At 39.4% G+C, this 13,425-nt stretch overlaps 1 protein-coding gene across 2 annotated transcripts in view; it reads left to right on the forward strand.

Annotated features, from left to right (window-relative positions):
- The first annotated feature begins 808 nt into the window (after positions 1-808).
- The window catches only part of TRPM7 (transient receptor potential cation channel subfamily M member 7), a 56,788-nt gene continuing 44,171 nt past the window's right edge, over positions 809-13,425 (forward strand). For both annotated transcript variants that reach the window (XM_088148592.1, XM_088148593.1), the window contains exon 1: positions 809-947. In XM_088148592.1, coding sequence (XP_088004718.1) covers positions 945-947 — 3 coding nt within the window. In that variant the 5' untranslated portion in view covers positions 809-944. The remainder of the gene's footprint in view (positions 948-13,425) is intronic.

The following is a 13,425-nucleotide window of genomic DNA, read 5'->3' on the forward strand; positions in this document are numbered from 1 at the left end:
ATGGAGGGTTTGTGAATACAAACAGTGTGCTCTCTCTATGGGCTTGCTCTCCATGGAGTACATGTCTGTGCACGTTGTGACACCTGTACACTACTTATGGTTGCAGATCCGTCCTCTGTGCGTCTGACACAGGCGGAGGATGGGGAAAACGAGTGTGTGAGAACGAAACACCCCCGCGGACGCGAGTGTGCGTGAGTCGAAGGAGGTGGGCGTGTGGGTGGGTGGATGGATGGGCGTGCGTGCGAGTGAAGAAACGCCGTGCGTGAGCCGCCCCGACGCGGGGAGATGGTCTGCGTGCGCGTGTCTGGGGGCAGACGCGTGTGCGTCCCTGACACGTCCGCCTGGCGGCTGACCCTCCGTGTGTACAACGCAACGCACCCCCCCACCACACACAGACGCACAAACACACCTCAGCCGCTCTGCCCGGCCTGGGCTCCGCGGGGCGAGAGGCGGAGAGAGGCAGGCTGCCTGGGCTTCTCCCCTCGCCGGCGGGAGGGCGGGCGAGCGAGCGAGCGGGCGCGGGGCGGGCAGGCGAGCGCGAGCAGGGCGGCGCGAGCTGACGCGCCAGGCCGCTGCGCTGCTGCCGGCCCAGTCGCACAATTATGAGAAGGAGCCACCAGGCCGCTCCTGCCCTCGCCGCCGCCGCCGCCGCTCTGGAGCCCCAGCCGGAGCCTGCCGCGAGCCGTGCCCGCTGCCTCGGCGGCCGCCCCCTCCGCAGCTTTCCGCCGCCGCGGCGGCCTTCCGGCGAGGAGACGCCGCCCGCGCGCCCGGCCGCCTCGCCCGGCCGCCTCGGCCTCGCGCAGCTGCCCGGCTCAGCGCCGATAGATGGAGACAGGCCCCGCCACCGCCGAAGCCGAACCACGAGCGGGAGCCGCCCGGCGTGAGCAGAGCCAGAGCCGCCGGCGCCCAGAGACCCTCGCCGCCGCCCGCCGCCCCTGAGGAGGATGGTGAGGCCCGGCCCGAGGCCCGGCTCTGCGCTGCAGCAGCGACGGGGAGGGGGTGGGTGGCCGCCGCCGCGGGTTGAGCCGAATTGAGGAGACCCGGGTGCAGGGGAACGTGGGAACGGCGCGTCGCGCGCACGCAGCTTGGGGCTGGCGCTGCCACCGCGGTTGCCCAACTCGCCCCCCTTGGACTGCCCCTCCCGCAGATTGGGCCAGAAGGGGACTGTAGTCCAGCACCTCCAGAAGGGGAGAGGTCGGCGGTGGCTGACCAGCTGTGCTGAATAGCTGGGGGAATGGGATGCAGCGGGGTCTATCAACGCTCCCTTAACTAAAAAAAAAATCTATTCGTACAGCATACATTAATAACTAACGAATCTATTAATGTTCCTCCTTATCTTAAACATGTAGCTGAGGAGGAGCATGGGAAAAGAGGTCAGCAGCCCCCTTTCCTAGGGCATAAGGTTGCCCCTTCCGATCTTGCTGGGCCAACCCTGAAAATTGGGTTACCCGCATAAAATACAGTTTAGTTCATTGTGTGCCAGAGTCTCCAGGGAGCCCAGCCCAGTCGTGGATGCCACCTAATATTTGGATGGGCGGCAACATGGGCAGAGGAACGGATGGGGAGCTCCTTAGAGGCAGCTGGTTGTCTGTCATGTCAGATTAGGCAGCCATTTGGTCTAATCTGTCCAGGTTTTTCTTATGTCAACAATTCAGAAACCCCTTATTTATTAAACAGAACATTCCCCATATAAAACACATTTTCTTGATCTCTCCTGGTCCTTGTGTCATTTGAGCCCTGGGCTACACTAAGTTTTATTTTATGTTAAGGACCACATGGAATGGCTTTTAAGATAAACAAACCTGGAGAAGCCCTTCTGTTTCTGTAGGGCAGGATTGGCAGGAGTTTGACCCGTTGAGATTGATTTCTGTCCGGTTTTCTGACTCTCAGTTGATACAAAGAAAGCTTTGGATGTCCAGCAGAAACCTTTTATGTGACAAGTCTGGGAGCTGAGTCTCAGCATATGTTCAGAGCATTGGTTGGGTTCACCTATTATGCTCACCAAGGTTTGCTTATCCCATCATTTGTGAAGTAAGTCACAATAGGCTGGGTTCACACAATATCCTAAACTCAAATGGAACAAATCACATTACTGTTTGGTGTGAAATGTTAATCCAGCTTCTATTCTTAAATTTTGTTTTGTTTGTTGTTTTCCATCTGGCTGGTTGGTGGGTCTGTTTATAGAAATTATGACAAGCCCGAAGTCGTCTTTTTGCCATTTGGGTACAATTCTCTCACTTGCTTCTTTGCATACAGGTAATAACTTACAGTGCCTAAGAAATTAGAAAAAAGAATGCAGGTAGTCATTCTTGTAATCCCCATAAATTAAAACTTAATTACCTTACTTTTTCCTCAAGGACTGTTCCCCCATGGGGGGAAAAAAGAATCACAGGCTACATCCAAGAAAAGATGCTAAATGAATTTTCTCCTTCCAAATTCTCCAAGTCCAGTTTTAGAGTAGCACATTTGAAAGCATGGGTCTTGTCAGGTGACATGTGGCCTGATCCATGCCCTTAGGTTCTCAACGGAGGTGAGTGTTGAAGAAGCAGATTAGGCTGGTTGACTGTAGACCCAATTAGCTGACCTGCACTTTCAAATGTGTTCAACCTAAGGTCATTTTCTAGCTGACAGTGCTTTCAAAATGCTCCTTTTCAACTTTCTATTTAAGGGAGCTTCAAAGGTATGTCCTAGTCTGGCTGTTAGTGGGATGTGGCTGATAGAATTTGTTTGCTATAAATATTCTTCTTCCACTATTGTTATGACTGCCAACCCTAAATCTATCCATTTTGATACCTCCAACCCTCATGAACCTTCAAAAGCTTCCCACATGAAGTAAATAATTTACCATAAGGGATGGGAAGGATTATTTGAAGTAACCGTTAACACTGCCTTTAAGTATTCTGTTGACTTTATAACAGAGAGATTCATTAAAGAGTATAGACCACAGAGTATATCTCTTACAGAGTATTTCTTATCCCTATAGAGTACCTTGAATGTTTTGTCCAGAATAATTGAAAGATCATCAGATTTAATTACTGTATCCCTATACAGGTTTCAGAACAGCTACTTGTACAGATCATAGGAACCCTTAGAGTTCTAACAGCAAATACACAATTCTAGAATTCACCTCAAAATGAGATCTCTGTCAGATCTGTAGCATCACAAAATTGTGCACTCCAAATATCATTTTAGCATCCTGTAGAAAAGGACTGTTGTAAAACTTCCAGAACTTGTAGCATCCCAATAAAGTCTTCAAAGACCCCCCCCCAACCCACAGCCATAAAAGAGATGCTATAGAGAAAAAAATCACCAACTTCATTATTGTAGTTCTACTTCATGAAGTTTAGTACATTCAATAGAATAGTGGAGATATATTTATTTCAGTTTCAGTAGCCATTGCAGTCCTTTAAAAGAGATATACATCATTTAATTTTGAAAACTACTTAGGAATTGTAGAGTGTTCTTAAAATATGTGAAGATTCCAGATGCCAGCTAGAATCCCAAGTCATGTCATAATGAGGTTTAAGTGTGTTTACCTTAGTGTTTCTGTGGAGTTAGCTGTTGTGATTTGTAAACACTGGTTTAAAGCTGATGGTGATTTATTCAATAAATTCTTATTTAGCAACCCCTGGTTTGCAAAGTGGGGCAAAACAAGCAAGTGGAAATGTAAACAGGGCAAAGCAGCTTTCTCTCTAATAACTTGATCTGAACAAATCTTACTGGCAAACCATTAATTTTTTTCACTGGAGGTTTTTTAAATACACATGCTTGTAACTGACTCTGTGATAATTGCAGATATGAGACTTTATATTTTAAGGGAAAGCAAAAATGTTGAAGCTGAGCTTAAAGATAATTTTGGAAATATCACTTTTTGTTGATTTTAGATCTCTTTATATCTGTTAGTGGCTTGTTTTTCACAGTTAAAAAGAGGTGGTTGTATTTTCTTAAGGTGTCAGTGTAAAGAGTAATTCAGACACATATCTTTTCTGCCAAGTTATTCAGAGTTCCCTGGTTTTTTTCTGAAGCTTTACTGCACTTCTCAAATGTAAGTGTACTGTGGTTTTCATGGTCACAAATCCTGGAAACAAAAAAGATGGAAGAACCCACAATTTGGCCAGCTTCATCAAATCCCTTCATTCTTTCATTTAGCTCTTTGTTTGCCCTATTATTTTTCTGCATGTGTGTAAAGATTTGCTCATAAGTAACCATGATTAAGATTCCAGTTCTGAACAATTCAGTTAGTTTAGGGTTCCAGGATCAGTAAATATATCTGCACAGATCTTCAAGTTGAGTTACATTTCTGATGATTTAATAGATTCATCTATGTATGTAGTTTTCTTGTCCGAAAAGCAAAAGTGATTTGCCAATCTCTTTTTTCAGGTTTTTTTTTTTTTTAACTTCCCAGTTTAGCCTACGGTCCTGATACTCTATAGAGGTTTCTCATGGAAGTCTTAACCAGGCTTAGCTTCTGAGTCCAAGTATGGTCAGCCAGGTGCTGTCACTTGTTGAAATATGTGAACATATCTTCCAGCTATTACCCTTCTTAATTCAAATTGCTACTTAAATCCATTTGTTTCCCTGGTGTTTATGTGAGTTTATGAATATGTTCAACATAATTCTATGTTATAAAACCTACCTTTGAGCTATATAAATATTATTCAGTGTCTTCATACTGCAGTTTAAGACATTAGCAATATTTTCAAATAAATATATCAACTATTAGGCTATTTTTTTATGTAGCCGATTTTTTCTCTTGGAACTTCATCAAAATGTTTTGCAAATTGAAAAATTATGCTTAGAATATAACTTGGGAGTTCATTTAGAAAGATTCAGTTATTAGGGTTGTGTTAAGCGAAACACTACAGCTCTCGTTATCTTGAATGATGAAATATTTAAAAGAAAAATACACGAATTTGGTTTCTTGAATGTCTCCTTAAATCCTATTAGAGAAAAATTAGAGATGGCCAGTCAAGTATGATTACATCATATTAGTCACTTCCATCCTGAGAACCATTATCTTGTAACATTACTGTACCTATAAAACAATGATTAATGCCTCAGTTGCATAGACGATCAAAACAACATCAAAGTCAGTGTACAAATATCAAGTAGCAGATCTTTTCCATTGTTTTTTAACTACCCTTGTATAGAGAACAGTTGCTGCTGGGCTTCAAATAGCCAATTGCTTTAGCTTCAGTTTTGTTAGAAAACTATTTTGTTAGTTTTATGTTGAATTTATAGTTGAATTTCATCATATTGAGAATAAGTGAAAACAAAAATAATTGATATCATCTATCATTTAGTTCAAAATGATTTACAAAATTGGCCTTCAAAGCAAAATGTTTGCTGGTAGGGCAAAATTCATGTCTGTCTCTCTTCTCTAGTCCCCTGCTCTCCCCAGTAGGGGCAGAGATTATGAATTATATGTACCTTCACACTTGGATGGCTCTGATTGAACAGATATTAGAACTGATCTCATAATCTATATTTCTGTCCATTTTGTTTGCTATTATCTGATCTTCCAAACCTAACAAATCTATATTTTGGAAATTTTTTATTTCTAATTACTTTGGCTGTTGTGTAAGACCTTCATTTTTCCTTCGTAATAACCTTTTATCTATTAGTCAGATACAAAGTTTTAATAATGAAAGTTGGCAATAAAATTGAGTTGTTGAATATTTCCCAGAATTAGTTATTGTCTTTCAGATCAAATATCCATGTTGAGCAACTCCTTTTTCGAGAGGGTTGAGCAAAGGAGTGACGTTTGATGAAAAGTATAAGAAGCACACTCCAGGCAGTACAATTTAAGAATTTTCAGTTTGTAGCATAAGAAAAGAGCATAATTGCAGTGAACCATCCACCTTAGACTAGCAGTTTCTAATGTGCAGTATTAGGAAAACAAGCTCTTTGTGTATTGCCTATCTATACTGGGAAAAAGTTTGCCTCAGTACAATTAGTGCAGTGATTTAACATGAAACCATCCTTCTCTTGTAATTGCTGATTTCCTTTATTTTCTTCTCCCTTCCCAATTTTTACTCAAGAAGGACTTGAGTAAAGTGCACTTGTTGAGGCAAGAAGGACGGCTATTTTGCTTATTTGCTTTGATCACCTACGATTGAATCCGCCCTCAGAACTAAATGTTCTATTGATCTTTTCTTCTATCCTCAATTTAGGTCACCAAGTTCATTATGATGTTTCTCCGAGCATATTCAGAAGTTTTCAGTAATCAGATCAGTACCACACCCTTTGTAGGTAAAGCTGTACCCTAGAGATCTCCCTTAGATCCCTGCTGCAGTGTTTTTTCACACCTAGTAGAAATACTGTAATCCATGTTAATTTTTCTCGTAAAGTTTTTCTCCCAATCAAGACTTTTATGAGATAATCTACTCTTGATAATCAGCTTGCATCTTTGCCTTAACTCATGAAAATCCTGTTGGTTGTAAGCACCTTGTCTTATTGTTTGATTGTATTTGCCTTCTTGTAAGTTTAACTTGTCTATTATAACAACAACTGTCTTTCCCCATTAGTTTTGACTAAAGGATATGTGTTGTATCTGTTTTAATTTTTGTTGGATCACATTTGTTGCTTTCTTAAGGCACGATTCATTTTGTTAGGATAAATGCAAATTCTGGAAGGATTTACGCGGAAAACCTGTTAGGAGGAATTATTCTGGATATATCTGTTTCAGTTAATCTTCATTCTATCCTTTCTACACAACGAATCACATCTTTTGGAATATTGATAACAGTGGAGATTAGAATTAAGAGTGAAGCTTAGTTATTTTAATGGGGGGGGTATAAAGATTTTTTCTATTTTATGTACTGATTTTTTTGAGTAATACACAATGCCTCCTGCTGCATTTAAATATTTCTCGCTTTAGAACTGTTTAAAGGGAAAATCTGAAATGTACTTTTTTCTGCGTTCAGCTATGTTCTTTCATACCATTGTAGAACTATGTCTTTTGCAGGCATAATGTGATCCGCCTCGTTGTAGTTAAAGATTTCCACTCCTTCCTTTTGTGCTTAGCTTTAACCATAGTGAACTATTTTATTTTGTAGTGCTTATCATGTTTACTAGAGTTTGCAATCAAGCCTTCAGTTCTGTTTTAGAATCCTGTTGTAAAAGTAACACTGCACAGTACTTAATTCTAGTGGAAGAAATTTGCATGTTTGAAGGGCTTTTCTGGACCAGACAACACACATCTACAGCAGGTCTGTTGCCTGAACTGGTGCCAATACTCTGGCTGTTGCAGCTTAGATAGAGGCATAAGTGGTGTCAGTGCAAACTGCATTATTCAGATAATCCAAAATGCAGTGTTAGCAATCCAGTTCTACATGGTAGCTTTACGGTTTTTTTGAGTCACTAAATTTCTCATTTCTCAGTAGGCAGTGAAGAAACAGGAAGAGTTTCCAGGCATGCACACCCAGAGGCAAGTGAAAGACATGTGTGAAGTAATCTGAGATGCATGCCTTTAGAGTCCTTAAAATGTGCTCACTTGCTGTGCTCTGATCTGATAGTTCAGGCAAGGTAATAAAGAAAAAAACAACTTTGCAGTTAGAAGTGTGTAAATTCGGTATGCAATGCATAACCTCTCATTAACAGTTTCACCTTTTGCCTTCTATAAAAGCTTCAGGATTCAAAACTCCCCCAGCTAAATTACTTGATTATAAATTTGTAATTCTGTTGCCTGTGAGCAGTACTTAAAGGAAATAGATATTGGGACTTGCCTAGTTTTTGAATATGAATACCCTTCCCCCAAATAAGATATGGGATTGTTTGGAAATATATACAATATTTTGTTAGTCACACAAATATAGAGCACCACCTGCATTTGTTAAAAAATAGTGGGAAGTGGTTGTTGAAAAGCCGAAACTTCAGCCAATCTGGTGGCTACTGACCAATTGCAAACAAACATACAGGCCAGCTGGCTTCCACTGGGAATGGTAAGCCTTTGGAGAGATTGGAGTATGTTTCCACCTCTGCCTCTACTGCAGTGTTTCTCAACCTTGGCAACTCTAAGACGTGTGGGCGTCAACTCCCAGAATTCCCCAGCCAGCCTTGCTGGCTGGGGAATTCTGGGAGTTGAAGTCCACACGTCCTAGAGTTGCCAAGGTTGAGAAACCCTGCTCTACCATGTAGCCCAAGTTGGCGGCTGAGCTATTATAGTTGTCTTTGTGAGAGATGCTGAACCAGTTTAGATTACTTCGTATTTGTTTTTCATTGTGTTCTGTATCCTGTTCTGTGCTGTATTTCTTAATAAAGAAATAAATTTTGTTGGCGTTTTTCCCCCCTACGAGTTTCAAATACTGTATGTATAAACTGAATCACTTCTAAGGTGTTTGTGTCTCATTTCCCTGATTTAAAATTGGGAAATATTTCAGGGTATGGATTGATTTACCTAATAAGTAACAGGGACTCAACATTTGGATCCCTATAAATGCCTTGGCTGAAAAATGTTTCTTTAGATAGGTCCTGATTCCACCACATATTCAGCGTACTGTACTTACTTTGTGTATCTTCATAGCTTGGTATTACAGTTAAGCAAAATGTTATAACATGATTATACCATCCATTAACTGATGTTCTATAAACCTGGATACTCTTCTCTGAAATAAACCTTTAGTTTGGATTATATATTTAATAGCCCATTACTTTTTGGGTTCATCTGGAGTTTTGTACTGTCAATTCTCTGGACTGTGTATTTCAGCAAATATTGCCAAAATACCTCAAAGCTCAGTTGTCTTTATCTGACTATTGTAGGAGGAGAGCCATGTTAGTCTGTAGTAGCCAAACATCAGAAGGCGTCTGGTAGCACATTTTCTGACCAACATTTTTTATTACTGTAAAAGGCTTTAGCTTTCATGATCTCAGTGCATCTGAAGAAGTGAGATGTAGCTCATGAAAGCAAAGACCTTTCAAATTAGTTGATTAGTCAGAAAAGGTGCTACTAGGCTCCTTCTGATATCTGATCATTGTAATTTTTTCTTTAGTTTATTGTTAGTGGCCATTTATTTTCCCCCGCCCCCGTGAGAATTAAAAAAAAATTGTTCAACCTCAACAGTTTTTAAAATATTGTTCAAGTTCTTTTTATAGTGATTTGCCCCCTCAATGCACGTAAAATGCTAAGTTTACTGTCTTTTCCCTCACGATTTGGAAGTCATTTAGCTTTTGCAAGGACATGGTTGACGCTTTCTGTTTGATCACTAAGATAAAGATAAGTACAGCAGTGAAATGACTGAAAATTCATCTTGTCTGGCAACTTGTTTCATACACTGACTAGTCAGATATCGCTCAGAGTGAAGCAAAGAATCAGTATTAAGGGGAAGGTTTTCTCCACCTTTGCTTTGAAATGGCTAGTTTCTTGTACTGGGAAATCATTGAGACAGAAGGAGGGAAGGCATATTTTTCCCTTCCCTTAAAATTACTGATTTTTAGTGGTAAACATTAGTCTTCAAGCAGGATTATTTCCCCTCTCTTGCAGTAACTTTGCTCCATAGTGCTTGGAGGATGAAGAACAAATAGTGGTGCTTATGTTTCTGTGTAGGAGACCTCCAGGTCAGAAAGGTAGTTCACTTTTGTTCAGTAGCTTTCAAATCAAACAATCCAAAATACTTATTTTGAAGAAATTTGACTTTCTCTGTGCTGAAACAATCTTGTATCACAATCCTGGGTCAACCCATTCAGTATTAAAGTCTGCTGAATTCTGCATGAGTAAATGATATTTCAAATGGATGATTAGGTTTAGCATGCTCTTTCCTGAAGTAAATCCTGCTGAATTCAGATTAGAGATCAGAGATTATATAATAACTTTCCCAATGAGCAGTTTTTCTTGGATTCTTGCACATTTTTGATTTTTTAAAAATTCCTTAATTATTTACAATCGTTATTATCTTTACTCTCCGTTCTGTCCATTTCTTTGGATTGTATATTCTGCTGGAAGCTAGTTTCTGACTATAAAGAAAGCTAAATTAAACGAAAGGCAGTTCCTTGACATGGAAGTCTGGTTACTAGGTGTGAGCAAAGGAGGGTACCATAAAAACCCAGACTGTTCTCTTATAACTTCTACTGTATAGGGGCTATTAAATCAACTGGAAGTAGTTATTCTTGTTTCTCTAGTAAATTACAGGAGACAATAAAATTAGATGTAGTTGTATGCTGCTTTCTGAAGGAGCTGAAGGAGAGTTTCATACTTGATTACCATCAGTTCCTATTTTTTTTATTTATTTTAAAATTCAGCATCTACTAAGCTTGCCATTGCGATGCTTTTCATAAGTTAATTATAAAAACAATACCACTTGTGCTATGTTAACAGTCTGGCATTGTTGTCAGTCTAATTTCTGTCAAAGATGGAACTGTGAGCTGAGTCTTCTCATGACCTTTATGGGGGTTGTAAAAACAGGAAGTATTTTTAACATAAAAATGGATCAGCCCTAATTAGCACTTTTATGCTTAAAATCATCACTCTGATTGTATTTGGTGACTTTGTGGCAATAAAAACGGAGTTAAACAATTATGTTAGTAGCTGTTCAATATATACTAATTTACTTGCTGTTTGCCTCCAATAACACAGTCAGCAATTGTGCAACTTTTATTGTAGCAATTTATGCATATGGAAAGGTACACTTTTAGTTCCTTACGTTTAGTTTTTGTGTTTAATTAAAAATGCTTACTTCAGGGCAGTATATATAATCCTTGTATTTATTTTATCCTGATAAAAACTTTATAAAGGGAGTCAGGTTAAGAGATAAGAGGTATCTCGGTGTCATCTAATGAGATCAGGATTTGAACTTACTGAACTTAGTTCAGTATACTCCTTATTAAAATATTATAATGTTTGAATAATAAAATGTAATGCTACCATTCAGTTAGTAATCTTGTCTAATTTGATATAGGTGAGAGTTTAGCATGCAACGGTTCAAGCTACCTGGGGAGATGGAAAAGAAATACAGGTAGTCCCCAGTTTAAGACTGAGTTCCACTCCCAAGGTCTGTCCTTAAGTCAAATTTGTATGCAAGCCAGAACAGTATTATTGAATAGTACTGTATAAGTAGGATGACTGGTGTGGGTCTTCCGGGCTGTAGCATTGTGTAACTCTAAGCATTGTGTATTTAACTCGAATCATTGTGTATTTAACTTGAGTTTTGCTGCAGTAGGCTCCGTTCTTAACTATGGGTCGACTGTAAACCGGGCATTCTTAACCTGGGGACTATCTGTATATTTTATCTTTGCTACTATTGTTTCTTCTAAGCTGAGGTTAGGTGTAATGCCCTGTGATAATCTGGAAGTATGTGGAACTATTTGAAGATTCCATTGCCGTTTGTTTTATCTTGGCTTTTACAGTTTTGATCAGAATCAAAATTCAGAGGAATTTACATATTTTGTTTTGCACAAAGCTGCAAGACAAAAATGACTGAAAAAAGAGAAATGAAAAGAGTGACCCAACTTTTAAACTTGTTGAGGATCATTTTGTGAGTCAGGAGATTTCTAAATGTTGCTTCTGACTTGGGAAAACAATTTATGTTATTGGAGATCATAAATCTTCCTATGAAGATTTTTACACTTCTCATAGTAGTCGCAGGAAAAAAAGCAAGTTTAAAAGTGGCCCCAATGGGCCACTTATTTTATTTGAGAAGAAATTACAGCAGGTAAAGTCTAGATCTAAACAAATGCTAAAAGATTAAAACTGATTTTCTTCTTTTAGTTGTGCTTCCATATCTATCCTGAATGATGATCACCATTCTAATATAAACCAAAATATTTGTTAGGCAATGGATAGTGTGAGATTTCTGGTAATTGATACAGATATTGTATCTGGGTTTTTTTAAGTATTAGAGTTCTTAATTGTTTATTTGTCTCCAAATGTTGCCTTCTAAAGGTGTAGATGAGAGACAGAGCAAGACCATTTATACTCTTTCAGTAATGTGTATCTCTGGCTGGTGTGGGTCTTCCGGGCTGTGTGGCCATGTTCTGGAAGCCCGGAAGACCCACACCAGCCATCGTATGCCGGCTGTGAAAGCCTTCGACAATACATTGTATCTCTGGCTGTTTGGCTAGAGGGGTGCTGATTCATGCAGTTTAACAAAGTTGTGCAGATAACAAGCTAGAACATATACTAACATTTTAGAACATTTTCTAACTTTTTAAATCAATGATGTTGGAGGAGATCAAATGTCATTACAATATCAAAGCAGCCTCTAAATTAAAGTTTGTATTTCTTGGCATACCACTTACAGTACCAGGATCAACACAGAATTTCTTATTCTGGTGCCAGAAAAATGAGGAAAACTGATACTGTTTCCTCTCTCTCTCTAGAGATTCATGGCAGAATGCAAAGACTCACTCTTCAATAGTTATAATCAAGATTGAATTCTAAAAAATGTGTTTTAAGTGTTTATGCTTGTACTTTTTAATGCATCATCATAATAAAAGATAAGGGGCTTCTGAGCAATAATAACATAGGTTTCTGTCTAAGTGGCAAGCATGTTAAAGAGTGGCTGGATTTAAACACTTCCTTATTTAGGTTTTGAATTATAGAGATTTGCACACAGGGACACCTTTGGTATCTTAAAAGGAAGCCTTTTCATTTTCTATGTTTTGAAAACGTGGGTATTTTGGTTACTTACATACCTTAAAGGCTCATAGCAAATAAAAGAATGGAGAAATATATATTCTAGACTAGAAGCAATCTGACTTTGCTTAATAGTGGAAATACAGATTTGTAATATCAGTTCACAAAGACATTGATGTTAGCAAATCTCCAGGATGAGAAGGCGTCCTAACAATGATGCAGCAGTCTCTAGAAGTGGATTAGTTTATATCCCTCACTTTGCACATGGGGACCCAAGTATGGTTTGTATGAACAACTTCAGGCTATCTCCATAAACCCTGTACCAGAATTCTTTAGAATTAGCAAGTGTTTTGAGACATACAAGCAGTTGCTCTTGTTTGGCTCCTGCTGCTAGTTGGCTGATTAAGCCAGCTAGGAAGACATTGTCCATAGTGTTTCATCCAAATTAGGTGCCTGGCTGGTTCCTCTCCTACTTATTGTGCATTGCAAAGCCTTGTCTGTTTTTTAGAATTGATAATAGAGGAACAAACCAAGGATCCTGATTTGGATATAATGCTAAACAAACTGTGGATGTAAGTTCCTGATTTATTTAACTGCTCTTACCTCCAAAAGAAGCCAAGTTGGAGCAGTTGCTTCAGATTATGCTTGATCTAAATACATTTTTGTTTTCTAACTTCTGTGCCCCTCAGATTTTGTTATTACTGAGAATTCTCAAAATCATGTATCTGGACAATGCAAATAATATTTTAGTAACTTTTTGGATCTTGTTGTTTGGAAGATAGCTTTAAATATAGCTTGCTACATGAGCTGGCTAGCTAGTGCTTCTTTGTCCTGCTTAAGACTTAGTAATTACAGGA

The sequence above is a fragment of the Python bivittatus genome, unplaced genomic scaffold (genome assembly GCF_059951505.1).
Source record: "Python bivittatus isolate LINGU-HERP-01145 unplaced genomic scaffold, Pbiv_v1 ctg000530_np1212, whole genome shotgun sequence".
In the NCBI taxonomy this organism is placed as follows: domain Eukaryota; kingdom Metazoa; phylum Chordata; class Lepidosauria; order Squamata; family Pythonidae; genus Python; species Python bivittatus.